This window comes from Pelmatolapia mariae, linkage group LG18 (genome assembly GCF_036321145.2).
Source record: "Pelmatolapia mariae isolate MD_Pm_ZW linkage group LG18, Pm_UMD_F_2, whole genome shotgun sequence".
In the NCBI taxonomy this organism is placed as follows: Eukaryota; Metazoa; Chordata; class Actinopteri; order Cichliformes; family Cichlidae; genus Pelmatolapia; species Pelmatolapia mariae.
Genome location: NC_086243.1, coordinates 16059541 through 16081134, shown reverse-complemented (window position 1 = coordinate 16081134; position 21594 = coordinate 16059541). Strand labels below are relative to the sequence as shown.

The 21594-nt window shown below is 40.4% G+C and overlaps 3 protein-coding genes across 3 annotated transcripts; all 3 read left to right on the top strand.

Annotated features, from left to right (window-relative positions):
- The first annotated feature begins 2151 nt into the window (after positions 1 to 2151).
- Positions 2152 to 3912, top strand: mrps14 (mitochondrial ribosomal protein S14). The gene is made up of 3 exons (XM_063462361.1): positions 2152 to 2236; positions 3212 to 3376; positions 3537 to 3912. Exons 1-3 carry the CDS (start codon positions 2168 to 2170, stop codon positions 3717 to 3719), a joined length of 417 nt encoding a protein of 138 aa, XP_063318431.1. The 5' UTR covers positions 2152 to 2167; the 3' UTR covers positions 3720 to 3912.
- Positions 3913 to 5852: 1940 nt separating this feature from the next.
- Positions 5853 to 9850, top strand: cacybp (calcyclin binding protein). Its single transcript, XM_063461717.1, has 6 exons — positions 5853 to 5978; positions 6847 to 7057; positions 7190 to 7286; positions 7378 to 7477; positions 8632 to 8726; positions 8899 to 9850. The coding sequence occupies exons 1-6, from the start codon at positions 5961 to 5963 to the stop codon at positions 9059 to 9061; spliced, it is 684 nt and encodes a 227-aa protein (XP_063317787.1). The 5' UTR covers positions 5853 to 5960; the 3' UTR covers positions 9062 to 9850.
- A 1990-nt stretch (positions 9851 to 11840) lies between these two features.
- On the top strand, positions 11841 to 20395 carry plk3 (polo-like kinase 3 (Drosophila)). Its single transcript, XM_063462549.1, has 15 exons — positions 11841 to 12169; positions 13161 to 13268; positions 13396 to 13512; positions 13784 to 13913; positions 14034 to 14121; positions 14616 to 14711; positions 14907 to 15102; positions 15323 to 15449; positions 15588 to 15703; positions 16852 to 16972; positions 17081 to 17164; positions 17524 to 17686; positions 17841 to 17970; positions 18133 to 18246; positions 18356 to 20395. The coding sequence occupies exons 1-15, from the start codon at positions 11951 to 11953 to the stop codon at positions 18551 to 18553; spliced, it is 2007 nt and encodes a 668-aa protein (XP_063318619.1). The 5' UTR covers positions 11841 to 11950; the 3' UTR covers positions 18554 to 20395.
- Positions 20396 to 21594: the final 1199 nt, after the last annotated feature.

Here is a 21594-nt window from a genome sequence, read left to right as displayed (position 1 = left end):
AATCACTGACAGAATAATTCTGCCTTCGTCATGATGATCTTGGAACAGCCGTGTCGGGAAGTTTTGAACTACGGGCCAAAACTAACTCGGAGCCAAAAAGCAGTTTAAGTATGATAAACTGGTGCTGTCAAATGAAAAAGCTGTGTTTTCGCAAATTTCAAAAACATTTCTCCTGGTTGACAACCATATAATTTTGCAATTACATTGATTCGTAAAGAGTTGTTCCCGCTAACCCAGAAAATGAAAGACAGCCGAATATTTTGACATCCATTACAAAAAAAGTTAAGGTAATTTCTTGGTACATTAATACGCTTGGTGCGGTGACAGGTTTACAAATACCATTATCTGTAAGCAGTAATGTGCTTACTTTTTGAGTCATTTATTATTTAAGTCAGTGCTCAGAGCCCGGTACCAATTTTCCAGCCTGGTTCATAACAATGCTTTTTATAGAGGAAGCACTGCCTGGAGTTTGTCATGTGTTAATATTTATCCAAAAACGCATCTCCTCCAGGCTGCAGAGTAATGGGGATTGTTTAAGAAAGTAACCAACTCTGCTTATATGCTTTTTTTATCTATTAAAGACAGCACCCTGCTGAGACATATGTTGAAAGAAGAAGAGCACACTGTTTAATATATGTGCTTCCTTAAAACACAAGGGTTTCATTGTTAGGAGTGCTGGGGAAGCAGAGATGACTCTGTGCTTCAGAAGATTTAAGACACAAGGTTTAGATTCAGCTTGAACAGGGGCCCTGGTCCTGGTGGGTGGTGAGAGAGAGCGTATGACCTTTTCATGAAAGGACTACATTGCCACCTACTGGTGGTCAAATGGTACTACAAGTGACTAAAAATTCAAGTAAATTCAGATTGTTACAGCATGCTCTCAAAGGGGATTATCAGTTACTTGAGGCTCAAAGCAAAACTAATCACAGCAGGTTCAGCACTGATGAAGTAATAACAAATGTAATGCTGCTGCAAAAATCTAATATTAACTTCACCATAATTAGCACTTAGTGTTTCTTCTTCACTCACCTCTTTTTACTCTATATGTGTTTATACACAAATATGCATTTAATTAATGGTTATCATTCATCTCTGGCTCACTTCTCCAGTGTGTCATTTGTCCTATCTTCCTCCATTCACCCCCAGCCGGTCACAGCAGATGGCTGCCCCTTCCTGAGCCTGGTTGTGCCAAGGTTTCTTCCAGTTAAAAGGGTTTTTTTCCCCCCTTCCGACTGCCACCAAGCCCTTACTCATAGGGCGTTTCTTAGTTGTTGGGATTTTCTCTCTGTTACTGTAGGACAGGGGTGTCCAACTCAGGCCCTCAAGAGCTACTGTCCTGCAGCTTTTAGATGCATCCCTACTCCAACACAGCTGAATCAAATGGTTGGATTACCTCTTCAGCATGCCATCAAGTTTTCAGGCCTGATAATAAGCTATTTATTTGATTCAGGAAGAAGGATGTGTTTAAAAGCTGCAGGGCCGTAGCTCTCGAGGACTGGAGCTGGACACCCCTGCTGTAGGGTCTCAGCCTTACAAAATAAACTGCCTTGAGCATCAGTTATCCAAATAATATTTGTTTATTTATACTGTGATTTACACTGTGGACACAGCAAAAGTGAGGAAAAAAATCTTTCTGAGACAAAGAAAAAAAAAAGTAAGAATAATGCGAGAAAAACTTGCAAACAATTTTTCTTTTATTTTTTTTAAAGAAAGGGAGCAATATCACTTCAAGTGTTCATGGTTAGGTTAGAGAGAATGTTTGGGATCAATAACTCATAACAAATGTTGAAATCACATTATCAACAGGACTGGTTGGGAGGTGTCTGTAGAAACTGTCTACAAAGATAAATCGTGAAAAACAAAATACATGTTCCTATGATTACAATCGCTGAACACTCACATGGCGATAATCCATTTAAACAGAAACCAGCTTGTAGTATATATGAACTTCCTTGCAGTTTAAGATAGAAAAATGAGGCGTTGTCGGTCTTTGATGAAAAAAAAACGGTTAACTTGTAAATGTGTCGCGTATTCGCTCATAAATTTGACAATTTTTTAGACACTGTACGTCTCTTTTTATCTCGTTACACTCCAGGTCGATAGGTGGCGGTAAAGGTGAGTGGGTTTTTTTCCAAACTCCGGTGGTTTCACGCAAGTCAAATCCAATATGGCGGTTAACAGACTAACATGTTTTGGGTTAAATGCCCTTTATTCCACCGTCTGCGTCCCAAAGCAGGTAAAGCATTTACGGTAATCTTGCATGTATTAGCCGAGGTTGTGTTTTCATTCAGACTCAATCTATTATCTCTGACTTTTGGTCGATAAATGTAACATTGGCTGTTTTACTGATGTAACTAGCGTTCTGACGTTAGCTTCGCGGCTAATGCTAGTTAGCCTGCTATGTGTCAAACCTGGCTCAGTTTGGTTCTTTGAAGGGTTTAACAGGACATGATACATGGAAAATATAAGAGGAAAGGTAGTATATGCTCAGTTCCCGTGCTTGTTCTAGCAAGAACGGTTGAGTGATTCACTTCTTTTTACGCTATGGCTTCTAATGATCTTGAAAGCAAGATATTTAAGCTGGATAAAATGATGACTTTGTTAGCATTAATTGTGGCCCGTTATCCCCCAAGAGCAACCGATTTCTTTTACAGCTGAGCGCTCTTTATATGGATAAAATTATTCCCTGTTTAGTTTTACTTGAACCTGCAAAGTGAGCCTTTTGTTAACACGATCTGTGTGGAATATGCAAACGTCATAGGAAGGCAAGTTTTCAATGGATCATCAGAAGTTGCATGCAGTAGTTTTATGTCCGAATCACCAGGGTCTCTCACCCTTTGTTATTTCGGAAGCGTACGAAGGAGGTTTCATTTATTTTTTGGCTCACATCTGTGTGTGTCTGTTGTCTTGGGCTCCTGATGCTCTAATTCGGGCAAACTTGATTTCTATCTCTGACATTATCATGCTTATAAGATAGCCGCATAGAACAGAAACTGCTAACATCAGGTCAGATGCTGTGTTTTCAAGTGAAAGCTTGTCCAAAAGGTCAAAGCGTTGGTGCATGCATTAAGCACAAAGAGGGAAACCCTGTGTGGGGGGGGGGGGGGGGGGGGGGGGGGGGGGGGGGGCTCAGTTAGAGCTACAGTGTGTGTAAGTGAGTACAGAGGCAGACTAAATAGTTGTTCACTAACTGAAGGAGCACTGTTTGCAGGCATTGAGGAGCTGCTGGGGGGCGGTGGAGCAGGTGAGAAGTTACTATGTTGACTGGAGGATGCTGAGGGATGTCAAGAGGAGGCAGATGGCCTTTGACTATGCTGATGAGAGGTTACGAATTAACGCACTGAGGAAGAACACCATCCTACCCAAAGAGCTTCAGGTATATACTGAAGAAGGACGCCTAAGTCATATGTGTATTAATAAATAACTCAGCAATGGTAATGATTGAACTGTTACAGAATGAATCCTTGAAAAGACATTAGTACAGAGTGAAGTCTGTATTTGGTTATTTTATTTACTTACTTATTCATTTTTTGCAGGAGATAGCAGACAAAGAGATTTCAGCACTACCCAGAGACAGCTGCCCTGTGAGGATACGTAACAGGTGTGTGATGACTTCCCGACCACGAGGAGTGAAGCGGAGGTGGCGTCTTAGCCGTATTGTCTTTCGTCATCTAGCTGACCACAATCAGATGTCTGGGATTCTGAGGGCAAGGTGGTGATGAGGTCTCACTGGACATTTTGAAAAACAAGATTTTTCAGTGGTTATCAATAGACAGCTACATTTGATTACTTGTGTAAATTATGTTTTCCTTGGTCAGTAAGGTGCTGTTGCTTCCTTATTAGCCTTCTAAATATAAAAAATGAGAAAGTTGATATGAGTACTGATAAATAAATGAATATTGTTGTACATTACAGTTTTGTGAGTGTCTTGGTTTATTATAAAATGTTATGTGTAATATAAACGTTTTATAAAAGCTTAACACCTTCTACTGTCACAGGAAAAGAAGTAAGTTATTTTTTAAGGTAATGGCTGCCCTAAAATGAGATCTAATGCATAGGCAAGAAAGCCCACATTTTCCTTTCACTTACTTTCTTTTCATTTATTCTCTATATAACATAACTGGTCTTTTATATAGTTGAAAAGTATCTAAGATGTGACAAATACCAAACGTGTGGAACTTTTGCTTCAAAGCAGGATGGATCTATGCTTTCATTTGGTTAGCACCACATTCTGGTCTTACGATTAAATGTTCCAACAGAAATGAGATTGATCAGACCAGGCAACAATCTTCTTTCCAATCTTCTTCCAATTTTGGTGAGCCTGTGTGAATTGTGGCCTCAGTTTCCTGTTCTTAGGTGACGAGTGGCACTCGATGTCTTTCTGCTGCTGTTGTTTTGATATGTTGTGTGTTGTGGAAAAAATCAGTGGAGTATGAAAAGAAACTGGTTTTCTGAGATGTATTTTATTTTATTTTATTTTTTTATGTCCTCTCCAGCACTGTAGCAATCAGAATTATTTTCTGAAGGCCAAGAAAAATGCCCACCAGATTTATTTTCCCAAGTAGACCATTATGGCTTTTGCTATACTGGTCCACTTGTTTGTCATATTTTATTCAACCTTTATTATTATTATTATTATTATTATTATTGTTGTTGTTGTTGTTGTTGTTATTATTAACTAATTTTTCATTTTGAGTTATTACAATCAGAACAGACAGGACCAGGGGATGGGAAAGAGAAAGAAAAAGAGGCTGGGAAGAGAATTAACAGAAGGAGAGGGAAAGATAAATAGAGAAGAGGGATAGAGAGAGAAAAGATGATGAAAATCTGCGTGATCACCTGCTGAGTGAAAAAGAAAACACAGTAGGGAAACCACAGCAACAACCAACATAAGCATCAGTAACAGTAAATAATAAATAGTGAATGTTACTGAGCAGCATACAGTACTAATAATTCATGATACGTTTAGAGGCAGCAGCCAACCAAGATAGTGTGTTTGTGAGTACCTGCTTGTACACCTGTGTGAACACCTGTGTGTGTGTGAGTGCACTTATGTTCATGTTTTTATAGAGGTTATATCATTCAAAACACAAATTTCCCTCTACGTTATCCATTCAGAGATGCTGCTTCTGCTTTTTCTATCATGATTGTAATGAGTGACTATTTGAGTTAATGTTGCCTTCCTATCAGCTCAGAGCAGTCCCAGTAGACCACAGGTGTCGAAGTCCAGGCCTCGAGGGCCGGTGTCCTGCAGGTTTTAGATGTGTCCTTGATCCAACACAGCTGATTCAAATGGCTAAATGACCTCCTCAACATGTCTTGAAGTTCTCCAGATGCCTGCTAATGAACTAATCATTTGATTCAGGTGTGTTAACCCAGGGTGAGATCTAAAACCTGCAGGACACCGGCCCTCGAGGCCTGGACTTCGACACCCCTGCAGTAGACTCAGATAAAAGTCACTTAAATCAACTTTCTTCCCTGTTTTGGTGCTCAGTTTGATCTTCACCACACCTGCATGTCTAAATGCACTGAGTTGTTGCCATGATTAGTTATTTGCATTAATGAGCAGATAAAGGATCGAGTGGCCAATGTGCGTATATATAATGGAATTAAATAGAATGTGTCTCTAAAAGTGGTGCAAGTTTGTTGAAAGCCAGCAAACTGTAACATTCATGTGATTTTACATTAAAAGGTTCAGTAAAAAAGTTGAAATTACCTTAAAACGGTTCATTTAATTCATGTCATGCTCTACATACAAGGACACTTTGCTGTTTAGCAATGATTAAACTTCAGTACAGTAGGTGGCGGTAGCACACCTGTAGTCGGCCTTGCAAATAGCCAAATGAAGAAGACGGAAGAGCCATTGGCGTTGGGAAGAAGCGCCGCTGCAAAGTAGTCTGAGAGCAGTGAAGAAGAACCGCAGAGGCATTTCATAGTGTAGCTGATACTGATAAGCCTGAATGGATTTAACCGAACAGGTGAGCAGAATCGTTTCATTCAGTTTAGTGTTCAGCAAAACTGCAGCTTTAAAGGTTTAGCTGAGGTAGCTGGATTTCCATAGATACAGTGAAAGCAGTGCAATGCTTGCTAACGTCAGTCCTATCAACCCGTGGCGAGCAGCTGCGTGATGCCTGATATATTTTTTTAAATTTTTTCTCCAAGGTAACGTTACAGTTGTAAACTAAAATAAAACGCCTGTCTGGCAAATACGATTACAGTCGGTAGTCGTGCGTGGCGGTGCGTGCCAGTAGCTCGCGGCCCAACTTAGCTGTTAGCTTTTATTGGACTACCAGAACATTCTAGCAACATCATTCAGTGTAAAACAACTACTGCGCTGCTAAACAAGTCAATACGGTAGTTACTCGGCGTCTCTGTTAGCTGTCTGGAGATGTTACTAGACCCACTCATGTACAGTATCATTAAGCACTTTTACATTTGAATTATATACATACATACATACATACATACATACATACATATATTACAATACATCTGTAAAGGATCTCTCAAGACATGAATAAGTTGTTTGGATGCAGACAAATGCTTAGTTCCAACGTGTGTTGTGAGTTAGGTTAGACTACATTTAAATAAAGTAATATGACTTCGAGAGTGGGAAATGGGTTAGTGACTATATAATTATTGTAGAAGGCACTTTGTTCTTACTATTTATTAAGTTACAATAGAAGTTTTTATTTAGAAATGAAATGTTAGTTTTTGCACATTTATTTACTTATATAGTTTTTTTTTTTAAATTAAACAAATGTTTGGTAGTTGGATTCAAACAGACAACACTACTCTATTAGTGGATGTGCATGTCTCAGTGATTGTATTGTTCCCCTCATACAGATTAAACAGTTGGAGGCAGACTTGCAGGAGCTGGGGTCCCTCTTGGAGAAGGCAGAGAGGAAAAGAGTTCAGGATCTGCTTAAACAGGAGCAGAAAAAGGTGGAGAAGGAGCTCGCAGCTAAACGACAACAAAAAGAACAACAGGCCAGGAAAGAGGCAGACCCGTCTGCAGCCACTAAGGCAGCATACACCGTCAAGATTACCAGCTATGGTATGGGGCAGTTATCGAGTAGCACTATCAAACATTACTGAGAAAACCAAGCGGTTAAGATGCGTTCAAGAGCTGGGGAGGGGAAAAAACAGTATTTCAAAATTCTTCACATGTGTATCATCTTTTCTGCAGCATGGGACCAGTCAGATAAGTTTGTCAAAATTTATCTGGCATTGAAAGATGTGCACAAAATATCAGCAGATAACGTGGAGGTCAAATTTACAGAACGGTGAGTTGATAATCAGCATAGTGTTCAGTTTGTTTATACATTCCTGTTCCCTTATCAGTACATGTGAATTTGCCCCTTGTCTGTGTTGCAGGTCATTTTCTGTGCTGGTGAAGGATCTAGATGGCAAAAACCACGAAATGACAGTTCTGAACTTGTTGTATCCAATCAATGAACAGGACAGCTACAAAAAGGTAAAGAAATCATGTGCTGCTTACTCAGCTTCTTCTCCTCAGTCCAGCCTGCCATGAGATGTTTGTATTTCAGAAATCGGTTGCTGGCTTTGGGTCAAAAGTCTTTGTCATCTTAGATGAGTGGGTGTGCGTTAGGAAGCAGTGGTGCAATCTCTCTCAGCAGACTATCCCCATATTTCACAAAACTGTGTAGGTCTGTGATATTGCAGGCCAATAATCGGCCAAATACTTGCAATATATACTTCTTCTCTCTCTCCTTCATTCACAGCTAAAACATCAGTTTGCATGAAGCTGTGCATAATGCAGGTTTCCCCTGCTGTCTGTCAAGAGGGTAATGCTTGACAGGCAGCAACTTCATGCTACTCAAAAGCTCTGTGGCAGGACTTTGGATCAAATCAAAGTTTTTATTTTTTAAGATTGCCTTTGCATATTCTGCATCACATCAACAGTTCTAAGCCATGTTACCTCCTGCAGCCATCACACTAAATCTCTTTTAAACCAGAGAAAAATAATGTTAGATGGTTGTAATGTAAGCTTGCTGCTTGATGAAGAGTAATAAAAAAAAAAAAAATTAAATCATGTACGCATCAATGTAGCTAAGAAAGCAGGTGAAAAGGTACCTTATTAACAACTGACTGCTCATTAATTGGTAATTCAGCCTGTGCATCATTTTAAATAGGTGCATTTATTTGTATTTATTTTAAGATTTCAGGAAATATTAGTCATTTTGCAGAGAAAAACTGGAGTAGTGATTCTTAGTGATTGACCTGTTTGTCAGAGAAAAGTAAGCATCAATGAAGAGCCAAACACAGTAAAAACAGTAAAGTAAAAAAAAAATTAAAGTTAAAACAAAATTACATGAGAGCATGTTGCTGGTTTATTAATTTTCTAGCCTTATTACCACAGGTAATATACTCTTGCATTGGTTCTGATGTGGATAATTAAGAATTGTGTGGCCACTAGGGGGCAGCAGACACCCAATTTTTAAGCTTGTGGCAATGAGTTTAAATATACTGCATTAACTTATTAAGGTGGCTATTGTGATTATACTTAAACCTTGTTAAATGCAGTATCAGTGTTCCTGTCACTTTTTGTCTTTGATTTGAGCTGCCAGTCTGTTGTCCACACTCTGAATCTTTTGCTCTCTGCAACAGATAAAAACAGACATGGTCTTGGTCATGTGCAAGAAGCAGTCAACAAAGAAGTGGGACTGTCTGACGGCGGTGGAAAAGCAGTCTAAAGAGAAAGAGTGAGTTAGAAATTTGCTTATTGATTTTAGTTTGTGAAATAAAGTGCAGCAACAGTGCTGTGTCTCAAGCCACTGTGATTGCAGTGCAGTGATTGGGTGCACACATACTACATGAGAGCAATCTAAAGAATTGTTTGCACCATTAAAGTATTTTCCCGCCGCCTTTCTACAGAAAACCCAGCTTTGACGAGAATGCTGACCCCGGCGAGGGCCTGATGAATGTGTTGAAAAAGATTTATGCAGAGGGAGACGACGAGATGAAGAGAACAATCAACAAAGCTTGGACAGAGTCCCAAGAGAAGAAATTAAGAGGAGAGGAGATGATGGACTATTAAATATTGCCACTTTTCCACAGCAGGACCAAATGAGAGCTCCAAAGGTTGAAGCAGGCATGACTTAATTATTGAAAGTAAAGTCTACATACACCGCTCATAAATAATTTGTCTAAAGTAATGTCTAAGCTCGGGATGGCCTCAATTTGGCCCTGCTTTGAAAACCAGGCTGCTGGTGTTCTTAGTGATGGGCTACAACTCATCTGTCACACAAGCAAAAGGATGGAGTCCATCACGTGATGACCTGAAGACTGCAAGAACGCACACATTTCATCATAGCTGACGTTAAGAGTCCAACCTGTGGGTAGAAAGCAGGGAAAATGTTGTCTGCTTCCCTGCTTACATACATTCCCCTTGTGTTTTGTGAAGTCGCACTTAAAGGGTTAAAGGACCACTGCTCAGTCATTTCACAGCTCTTGTTTTTGTTTTCCTGGCTTGTTTCAATAAAATGTCTTGTTGTGGTTTAAATTGGACCAGGGTAAATGTAATTGTTCATTTTCAATGGTAGTTGAAAATCAGTACAGATTAACTTGGCAAATATTTCTCTTTTTTTTGTCAACTATAAATTTGCCAAAGTTCTCTTACTTCTAGTTATGAAGTAAACCAGAGGATAGTTTTCTTTCTTTTTTAATCTTTACATCAGCTGTATGATTTTGTAAATCCACAAATAAGTCACGTAGCATACAAAGACAGTAAACTATCTTATGTCAGCCTAGTGTAATACTTTGTTACTGCATGCAGGTATGTTTGAAACTACATTTTCCACAATCCTTTTTTTAAGTTACATGTTCTGCATGTAACTCTGCATTTTATTGCCATTTATATCCATTGGCTGATGTTTTCAGCTAGCCTTCTCAGTTAATATTTCATGGAGTCGTATCTTAGATGTGTTATGAAATTACAAGATGCGATTTGCCTCATGCAGAAGTAATTGTCCTGGAAACATGGATGGGTTGTGTAAAATATGCATATACTGGCCACTATTAAATGCATGGTTATTAACTGCTCGATAGTGTGCATATCTAATTACCCACTTGTATGGCAGCCTCTCCATTCAGGTATGTAGGCATCAGGTCAAGACCACCTGCTGAAGTTCAAACTAAGTGTCAGGACAGGGAAGAAAGGTGATTAAAGTGACTTTTGACATGGTATGGTGTTTGAGGTGATGGGGAGACAATAATTTAAAAAAATCATTATAAACGAGGCAGAAAAGCATCTGTGAATGGCCATCTTTGAAGCAGCAGCAGAAGACCACACTTACTGCTGCTCCTTTTCGCTAAGAACAGGAAGGTGTAGCTACAGCTCACACCGACTCACCAAAACTGGACAACAGAAGATTGGAAAACCACTGCCTCCTATTGTGCATCCTTTTATGACCACAGTGGACACATCTTCCAAGTGCTGATTCCTCCAGGATAATGCACTATATCTCCAATGGAATCCACAGTCTAAAGCACCTTTGGGATCTGGTGGATCAGGAGATTTATATCTGAAGAATGTTTCCAGCACCTTGTTGAATCTGTGCCATGAAGAATTAAGACCATTCTGAAGGCAAAGGGGGTTCAAGCCATTACTAGCAAGGTGTGGTGATATTACCATAAGCATGGCCATGCCATTCTGAAATTCTAGTGTCACAGAGTTTCATTACTCCCTCATGTGTCTCATCTACTCTCCAGATAAAGATGCACAGTATCAACATTATGAAGAAGCTGCTGAGCTGTCCTTGAGGCCCATCATGGTCAAAGCAAAGAGCACCAAACAGAAGTCGACCTCTCTATCAGGCATCAGGCTTTCTTCAGGCCTTCACCAAAGAGGGCGCACCAACAGCTATGGTCCAGAATTGGAATTAATAGTAGGCCCACTTTTTATTTCAGCTCTTTATTACTGTATTTGCACAGTCAACACTGGACAAAACTGCCAAATATTAAGGACAAAGGCCACTTTGCAAAGCCGAGTGCAAATGCTGTTAGAGCAGGCTTTTCTTTTCTTTAGTTTCTTTTACCTTTATAAAAACTAAAAAAGCACATTAGCTTTATAACTGACCACTACTGTGTCACTAGAGAAATATTTTTCATAAGTCATTTATACTGCACATTCAAGTCCTCACAGCCTGAGCTTGAGAGCTTCACGTTTTGACCACCAGGTGGCAGCCGTATTCAGGACTTTCTCAGGGGGACTGCACACAGGGGAAATCTAAGCTAGGATTTTACTGTAGGAGCCTTGAAAGTTGTGGAATTTTTTTTTAGTAGAACAACACTTTGTTTCTTTGTAAGAAAAAAAAATATATATCTATATATATATATATATATATATATATATATATATATTTGCAGAATGGAAATGATATGTTCCAGGCCTATCTTATATCTAATGAAATAATTTCCTAGTAAGAGGTTTTTCCTGCGTTTAAGTCTTGTTCTTCTTAACAAAGTCTCCTTTAAATAACAAAAGTCTAAAAAATTTCTTTTCTCCTTACATGTTTACTTATCTCTTTTCATAAAGTGGCTTTTTGTATATAAAGAGTTAAAACACTGTCCGGGTCACTGGCCTCCCAGCAGCTCTCAGAGACTTGAGCCAAACCCAAGCGACTCTTTTTTTATCAGGTCTTTCATTCATATTTCCTCTCAAAAAATCCACATCAATATTTGATTGAGTTTCTGTCTGAGCAAATCATCTGGAGTTTCTCCACCAGTGCACCACCTCCTGCCCGCCCACGACTCCGTGACGTCGGGGCCTCTATATAGCCAGGGTTCGCCTTTTCGTCCACACTAGTTGGATACAATTGAGAGAGACGGACGTACCGTGAAGACGCACTTGGCACTTTTACGGAAAAAAGAAGAAATATTTAAGACGGAGACACGTACGAGTCGATCGTTTATTCCGCTGTGATAAATGAGTACCGGCTGTTTCACCGCTGCTCAGCGGATTTCGTGCCACACTATGAATGCGGATTTATTTAAGCCTGCTCCGGAGCGTGGTGGACCCCAACAGACTTCTGCCCCGGCGAAAAACAGCAGGAATAAACACGACCAACCCAAACCGGAGATGGCTCAGGTTGTGACGGATCTCAAGACGGGGAGATCCTACATTAAAGGGAAGCTTTTGGGAAAGGTACGCGCATTTCATACATTTTTCTTCGCCCCTTTTCCATGTGTCTGTGCGTCGCTGCGTCGGTTTTGACTGAGGAGGCAGATGGATCTAGAATCTGAATTAATTAGCCGCAGTTTTGGGCTGATTTTTTTCCCCCTTTCCTTTTTTGTTTTCTCTTTCTGTTTAAAATCACTATGAGCCATGTTCCAGGTGTGCTTGTGATGTGATGCGGGAATAGAGAATGACCTCGTGGTGGATGTGACCAATATTCCCCCCCCTGTCCTCCTCCTTCTTGCTGTTCTCGTCAGTGCTGAATGAATCAGACGCAAGGTGTGCCCAGCTCCGGTGCGCACACATGCTTAGCCATAAAAAAATAAATAATTAAAAAAAAATCTCCACCGATGATGAACGTTTACAGACCCCTCTCGTATTTTAATGGCCTGCCGTGAAACCAAAGACACGCTTGTCTGACCACACCATAATTTCTGCCCCTCATGATGATGCATCAGCATCGCTTTTTGACACAGTGTCCATGGAAGCGAGTTTATCAACGTGTTGCTGGTCGTATCGATGTGCTGCAGCCAGTTTTTTTTTTCCTTCCTCTGCCTGCCGCAGAGCTAGAAACGTCTCCGCCAGTTTCACGGTTAATGAATGCAGCAGCTCAGGCTGCCTCATCCTTCATGTACCCGAGCATGTGTAGTCTTGATCGCATCCGGGAGAGAAGGGAAAAAACAAATGTCTGTGTAAGCGGCAGTAAACGCATCTGGGGGATGATGTTTTTCATCATATCTGCGCATCCAAGCCAATAAAAGATGTCTGAGACATCAGATGGATCGTTTTATGGTCATGACAATCATTTTTATGTCTTTAATCTTATCTCTATTATTGTTCCTGAAATTGTTTTGACTGCATCGCTACTGATCCTCAGGTCAGACTTGCCTTGAGATTGAGTGTGTGGGTTTTAAACCTGCTGCTTGTGTAAATTGATCATTCTGTTTGTTCCCCCCCAAAGGGCGGCTTTGCTCGATGCTATGAGATGACAGACCTGTCCAACAACAAAATGTATGCAGTGAAGGTGATCCCACAGAGCAGGGTGTCCAAACCACACCAGAGGGACAAGGTACACGATCACCAATCTTTGTGTCTCCCGTGTCTTGCATAACTGGAAATCAATGTCTGGGTTGTTGTTTTTTCTTTTGGGACATTGAAATGTCTTCACCGATTGATGAGTTGTCATATGTTGACAGATTACGAACGAGATCGAGCTGCACAGAACGCTGTCACACAAGCATGTGGTGAAATTCTCCCACTATTTCGAGGACCAAGAAAACATCTACATCTTCCTTGAGCTGTGCAGTCGGAAGGTGAGACTTCAGAACTCTAGAACAGTCTGCGCTGCTTTGTGTTCTGCTTGCACTAACAGTATTTCTTGTATTACCCTACAGTGCTGCTACGCACGCTATATTTAAAAGGGGTCTTGGCAGATTTTTACTGTTTTCCTAGTGAATGTAAAAAAAAAAAAAAAAAAATTAGATTTCTTTTATGCAGCTGCAGGGATGCATATGTGCTAGCAGTGTTTGTACAGTCCCACCCACTGATGCAGGGTTGACGGTTCACTCATTGCTCTCTCTGCAGTCCCTGGCACACATTTGGAAGGCGAGACACACACTCACAGAGCCTGAAGTGCGCTATTACCTCAGACAGATCATATCCGGCCTCAAGTATCTCCACAGCAGAGGAATCCTGCACAGGGATCTCAAACTAGGTATGTGGCTGAAAATGCGGCTTAACGCATACACAAAGCATCCCAGGAATCTGTGACTTTGGACGAGCATGCGTGTCATCTGTGGAATGCTGACCGGACAAATGCTTTTGTCTCTTTCAGGGAACTTTTTCATCAATGAGAACATGGAGTTGCGGCTGGGAGACTTTGGCCTCGCTGCCAAGCTGGAGACAGTTGAACAAAGAAAAAAGTAAGCTAATTACTTAAAATGTTTATCTGCTGGAGGAGCTTAATGGGGGCCCATAGATCATACTACTGTAATGATGATTGTTATAATGAAACAAAGCTCTCTAAGCTCTCTCCATATTACCTTTTTCATTTTTTTTGAGTATTTTTAGCCCCATCTCAGATGTATCTTTTAAAAATCTGACTTTTAATGCCCTATTTTAACACAAGCACACTCAACCTAAACCATTACATCAGTTACTAAGCATAATCTTCCTCCCACAACTTTCCTCCTGCAAGTACCTAACTAAACCGGTTTCCAACTGACAGTTGAAAGTACCGCTTAGAGCACAGTTTCAATTCCTGTTAGGCAGCTTCCTGTGGAATACCAGAAGACTGAGAGTGACAGAAAAAATATTTCAAACATTACCTGTATGCCTGATGTTGAAACCAAACCAGTTTTAAATGTTTGAAGCATTACATCTTACCCATATATGGTTCTTGTTTTGTTTTTCTTAGAACAATCTGCGGGACTCCCAATTACTTGGCTCCTGAGGTGCTCAACAGACAGGGCCACGGCACAGAGTCTGACGTGTGGTCCCTCGGATGTGTCATGTGAGTCTTTTTACTTTAAGATGATTATAAGAACTATCCTGGTTTCATAGAGAGTGTGTGTTGGGGGGATTTTGACCTTGGTGTCACTCGTCTCAGTCGGTCGGGAAAGTGGGGACTTTTTTTTTTTTTTTTTCTCCAAATCACTCACTTTTGTTTTTGAGCTGACTCACTGTTGCCTTGATTACTCTCTCACAGGTACACACTGATGTGTGGAAACCCTCCTTTTGAGACGCTCGACTTGAAAGAGACGTACAAGTGTATTAAAGACGTTCGCTACAACCTGCCCTCCACGCTTTCCCCTGCTGCTCAGAAACTCATCTCAGGCATCCTGCAGAAGAATCCCAGTGACAGACTCACGCTGGATCAGATCCTCAACCACGAATTCTTCAAAGTATGTTGACCCTCGGGAAATTTTTTGCCAGTGTTACGAAACACTTTCATTCAGTTGTGACATTTTTATCTCGAGGTGAAGGAGTGTGAAAATGTCAGTGCTTGATCTGTTATCTCAACTGAGAACAGAGTGGGCACGCTCCAACCTCCTCACTTTTTCTCACCGTTTTTTTTTTCTTTTCTTTTTTTTTTTTAATGCATCACCTTTGCCTCTTTCTCAGGGTTTCACTCCTGACAAACTTCCCCCCAGCAGCTGTACAATGGTGCCAGAGCTACACCCTCCCAGCCCTGCCAAGAAATTCTTCACTAAAATGGCCAAAAGCCTATTTGGAAAGAAGAAAGCAAAAGGTGAGCAAGCAGCAAGAGCGATTGGGGGGTTCGTTTTTCAGATTTAGTTTTAAGAATATCCAAGAGCTGCTGTATGTATTTAAACAGTCCTACCTTTAAACATATTTGTTGTGACTACAGTGTGTCGTGTTTTCACAGTGGAAAAAATTCCATGCGAGGACAAAGAGGACAAGGATATTTCCAAGCTGGTGTCGGGCATCGTTAAATGTTCCATCAACCGGCAGATCAGCTACAAAACAGTGGGACCCAATGAGGTACTTTTTTTTTTTTTTTTTTTTTTTTTTTTTTTTTTCTCTCTCTCTCTTTCCTCTGTGAGAAACTTTTGACCTGGTTTACCTTAATTTTGGTAATTCCAGCCAGTTATGCACACAGTTCACATGCAATTACAGCCGTTCCAAAGGCTTGGAGAAAACACAGAATGCATATTTTAATAGCATACAGCCTCCATTACAGTTGAGAATTGCTTTCCATTAGCATGCTCATTTAAATAGTAAAAGTGCCCTAGAAAAAGCAACTGTTAAAGAAGTGGGGTGGAAAAAATGTCTTAATTTTTAAAGAGACGTTGTTTTAAATTTGTTTTTCTTCAGAATAATGTAAGATACGTGCCAAAAAACTAGTTCAGACCAGAAGAAATGTAGCAGTCTGTTGGTGGTAGCTTTTGAATCTTGATAAGAAGCTGGTACTTTGTTATCATAAGAATCTGAAGAAGCTGTTACTGCACACTTAGAGGGGGGGGATGTTCTCTGCTCAGTAACGACTTTCCTATAGAATAGGCCATGACGTATTTGTTTTAAAAAGACTGAACAGAACCTAGAGTATATGCCACAATTGCAGGATGCTCAGTTGGCCGATCCCCAATCAGGCTCCTCTAGTTTATTTATAGAGCCAAAAAGGAGCTACAGTTTTTGCTGTCATGCATGACTCTTTCTTTGTCTGTCTTAAGAAACCTGTCCTGAGGAACCAGATTGTCATTAATAAGCGCAGATAAATATAGATTTTTACAAGTGTACTCTGAAAGTAGTGCTCATTTTAGCTTGTTTTCATGTTTGTCTGTTTGCGGTGGGAAAAAACAAACCTACTCGCACAGCACTTGTGGTAACGTGACATTAGAAACTACGTGTCAGGCTTGCAGCATGCTTGCAACGTGCACAAAGGGAAACTGTGCAGCTGAAAGTAGTTTCCCCACCTTGCAGTGGCAACGAGATGCACTGCATTTAGTCTAAGATGTTGCAGAAATTGAATAAATGAGCTTCAGTGCTGACACAGCAAAAGTGTGCATGCAAGGATTAAAGGAGCTCATTCCCTTTATCTCTGGTTACCCTTTCGGGCATGTGACACACTGCTCTTTCACTTTGTTGTTCTTTCTCATCATGTGCTAATCGCATGTTTTGTTGTTGCTCAGGTGCAGTCTCCCACCGGTCAGCTGGTGAGCTCTGTGCCTCTGGAGCAGACTCCTGCTGAGGAGGAATCCAGAAAGTCCATTTCCCGGTCTTTTAAGGGCACCATGGCCAGCAGCACTGAACGTAAGTTTCTGTCTGTTATTTATGAACACACATTTGGTGTTTGTTGTGGTGGCTGATTGCAATCAGGGTTTCTCATTTTTGCTCGTTTTGGTTGGTTTTTCCCTTCAGCGTGTGAGGATGTGCTGACCCCTGCAGCTGTTGCCGACTCTGCCCTGAAAGTTCTCACGAACTGCCTGGCCACCATGCCTGCAGGTATGTTTATGCATAAGATTGTAGCTCAGCCATTATTTTTGTTCTCCCTGTGGGATTACTTGAGTGGACCAAAGAGGAATAAAATCAAGCAAAATGTCCTTCTTCTGCTGTTTGCCGAGATTACAAAATGCAGCAGAATCATTAAATTTAACTAGCTGGATATTTTCCTTGAATCCTCAGAATTTCTGCTGATTCATTTTGCTCATTTGAGACACACTGTATGTGTTAAGAAAACATACAGTGTTTCTTCACATTCAAATTCATTTTTTTTTTTATTAATCTTTTGACTTGTTGAATTAAGATTATTTCACTAATCCTCATTTTTTTTTTTTTTTTTTTTTTTTTTTTGTTCTCTTCAGCCAATAGGAATCCACCCTGCCTGTCCAGTCCGCAGTCCTTCCTGTGGGTGACTAAATGGGTTGACTACTCCAACAAGTATGGCTTTGGCTACCAGCTCTCGAACCAAAACGTAGGCGTGCTCTTCAATGAGGGAACACATCTCAGTCTTTGTGACCAGCGCAAGTAAGTACTTCAAAATCAACCGATTAAGATGTCATGTCAACATTTACACAGTGCTTAGAGCTTATTGTCAGTTGCTTAGTGACTAGGCTCAATGCTGTAAATGGAAAAGATGTCAAAGTTCATCTTCCAATTTCCCCCCCCCTCTTTCAAACAGGACTGTCCACTACTGCTTGACCAACAACAAACACTTCAGCTTCCCTTCAAACTCTCTACCTGAGCAGCTGCGCAACCAGAAACAAATAGTCGAACTAATGGCTAACTACATGGAGGAGAACCTAATGGAGGTAGGAAAGCACCCATTAGTTTTCAGCCATTACTTCGAGTGATTGACTTGCATTTAATGACAACTGTAAGCCAGGATTTGTGCCTTCATAAACCTGTTAAAGGCCACTTGAAGAGATTATGACCTCATGCAAATGAAACTAAATAATTTCTGTCCTCCTTAGGGTGGAGATCTGCATTGTGAGGAACATGTCTCAGCTCCTCCTCCTCCTCTGCTCCTCCAGTGGGTGAAGACTGACCATGCTCTTGTCATGCTCTTCAACAATGGCACTCTACAGGTTTGGATAATTAAATTCATAAAACCAGTCATGGGACACTGAGTCTACATAACTACTTTTTCAAAGCAGCTGGATTATAATTCTCCTTTTTTTTTCTTTTTCTTTTTAGGTTAACTTCTACACAGACCACACCAAAATCATCCTGTGCAAGTCTTCTGACGACGCCTACCTGCTCACCTATATCAGTCGGGAACGTGCCTCGTGCACGTACCTCCTCAGCATGCTGAATGAATTGGGCTGCACATCTGAGCTACGACACCGCCTTAGATATGTGGTCCAGCTTCTCCAGCACCACACTGATGCCTGAGAGCGCAGCTCAGTGCCTCCCAGGCTACCCGAGTGACAGATGCCTTAGAGGCAACCTGACTGGTTGATACAGTTTCTCAAGGCATAGCCAAGCAAGGCAATGTGTTCATATGCGTGACGGATGAAAAGGATGCTCAACGTCTCTGAGCAATATTCTTGTCTGGCTTAGTGCCTAGGCAGCTGATTTATCAAACTGACTGATTTTGATAAATGTCAAGCAGTCAGGGAGTTGCCCAAAGCAGCATCTGCCTCAAGGGGTTGTGCCTATCCAGCTAAGCCTCAAAGGTATCCACCTGGAAGCTATTGATACCTAAAATAAAGACTCATACATGGCCTGAAATGATGGATCCCTCATCGGCAGATTCCTACAAAACAAAAAAAAGACAAAAAAAAACAAAACAAAAAAAAAACCCACCCAGTTATCCTCCCTCACTCAAACGCACTGCTTCTTGTCTTGGGCCTTTCAAATCCGCCAACCCTACAGCTTTCAGCCTCCCCTGATAGCCCATCACCCAGGCATGGTTTCTTAAACATTTCTCAACACTAAAATTGTCCCTTTTGCTCAGAATGGAGATAATCTTGCAGCAGAAATGCTCAGATTTCCAAAAGTATTTTAGCAGCAAGGTCTTTTACACCGTTCTCTTGCACTCCAACTGATCTTTCAGCAAAGAAGCTTTGTGAAGAGGTATGGTTTGACTAGAGAGAAAGACCCCCCTAAACCCTCAATTGGTTCATGGTCTTTTTTTTTTTTTTTTTTTGTCGTACCATGGTGTACACTTGTTTTTTCAAATGTTTTTTTAAAAAAATAGAAAGAGCCAGCTATAGGATCACACTACAATCTTGACCTCACACGCACAAATATGCCTGGCCTTATTTGATGATGGTGATGCTTAAGTTTGGGAGTCATTGCTTCTTCTGCTCCAACATCTTTTTTTTTTTTTTTTTTAAATTGCAACCAAATTTCACTGATGTGGTGCATAACAAACTACTGGGGCTGCAGGAGTAAACACAATTTTGCACTTTCTTTTTTTTTTTTTTCCTTCTGTAAATTCATCAGGCGTACAAAGCCTTTTACCACTTGTTAGCTTTTTTTATTTGCTTTTAACTAGATACCAAAAAGCATTTCAACTTTCAGTTTGTTTTTAAAAAAGGAAAAGAAAAGATTCAACTTTTTAAAATTCACATACAGTAGGTGAATATGCGCTCCACACGTGCTGGGAAGCTGAACTGTTGGTTGGATAATGGGGTGGGGGAAAGGGGGGTAAAAGTGCCTTTCTGAGGGATGCCTGTTTAGTGCAATAACAGCCCTTTGTGAATGTCAAGCTGGCTACAAACAAGATTGAGATGGGTTTTACAGGTGGGATTTACTTTTGGACTTTGCACCAAGTTTAAAAGTAAGTCCAATAGCACTACACTCTCACTACCTGGTATAAGCTTTTAGAACAACTGTTAGAAGTATATATTCCAATAATATCTACTAAGGGGAAAAAAAAAAAGAAGAAAACATTGTACTCTGTCGTACTGTACTGTACTGTAATCCTGATCGGTTTACATTGCTTTCTTGACCCAGAGTTGTATCCTAAAAACTGTGACCTGGAATGCAAGTATTATGTACATGTGTTTTCAGAAAACTCAACATTGTGAAAGCCATCTGCCAATTCAGAAGAGTCTTTATTTTTTTGGCACATAATGTCGTGTTTATTTATTTTTTATTTATACATAGTTTTTTATTTATTGTGCAAATGTTCCGGTCTTGACACAAGTAAACGTTCAATTCCGATCACTTTTTTTGTAATGTATTTTGGGGGAAAAATGGGACAAAAATAAAGTTTATTGAAAATGACATTTGTTGTAGCATTTTTATATTGACAGTGCACTAAAGTCGAGAAATGTATGGATTTTGTTGAAATGAGTCTAGTCCATTGTTTCATGGACAGGATGGAAACTGAATTGCTCGTCCTGGATGCCAGGTTTGAAAAATCCTATGATCTTCCTTCTACGTCTACCAATCAAAGCACTTTAGAAAGTGTTGGATGAGTGTAGTTTATACTATACTCTATAACTAAATAAATGCCTTTTCACCCTAGAGAACACGCAGTGATCAGAGCTTCCTCTTTCATATTGGTGGACAACACCGGATCTGTTCAGTCTGCCAGGAATAGATCTGGTGTTAGTTTTAACCCTCTTAAAAGAGGGTTAAAACAATCAATATGTAAAATCACATGGGCAGCCAGATGAAGTCATATCATGATGGCTCAGATCTGAGCTGACTCAAATATCTCTTCTTCTTCTACTTCTACTATTTTTAAATTATCTGTTTGTTTGTGTTTTGTAGACTCTTGGCAAATGAGTTGATATAAGCTCAGTATCATTTCAGGAAGCTATAAACTTGATTGTGGATTGTCACTTCATTAGGATAGGCAATAAGGCACAATGCATCACATCTTCTTCACCCCCAGTAACTGTTATGTGTGTTAGCAAAGACTGGACCCACACCACTGGCTGTCAGAACAGTGTCTGAAACCTTACAGGGTTATTATCTCTACTTTTCAGCTGCTGTTTTTCAAAAGCTCCTGTATGGAATTATGTTTTTGTGTTTTGGCTATCAAATGATTTATGACACCACAGCACACAGTATAGGCAGATCCCAGGCCAGGTGAGACAGATCCTAGTGGAGTTAAATGTTTCAATCTCTGAAAAATGGGAAAAACATGCAGGAACTGCATTCATGATCTTGGCAGACACTGCAAGCCTGTGAAAGAAAGTAGACAGGAAGGTACAATCTGTTCTTTACAAAGAGGACCTTCAAAATAAACCCTGGTCACCTTTACCCTGCAGATCTAACCGGAAATATTTTAGACACTCTTGAGTGAGTTCCTCAAATGTTTTACACCTTTTAAAATAATTTCATTAAATAAACAGTGTCTGCAGTCTAAAGTGCATGAGTTCCTTATCATATCACATGACACGCACTAAAGAAAGAACTCCAAGCCCCCTGCTGAGTTGGCTGGTTATCATAACTGCTGTACCAGGAGTTATGCG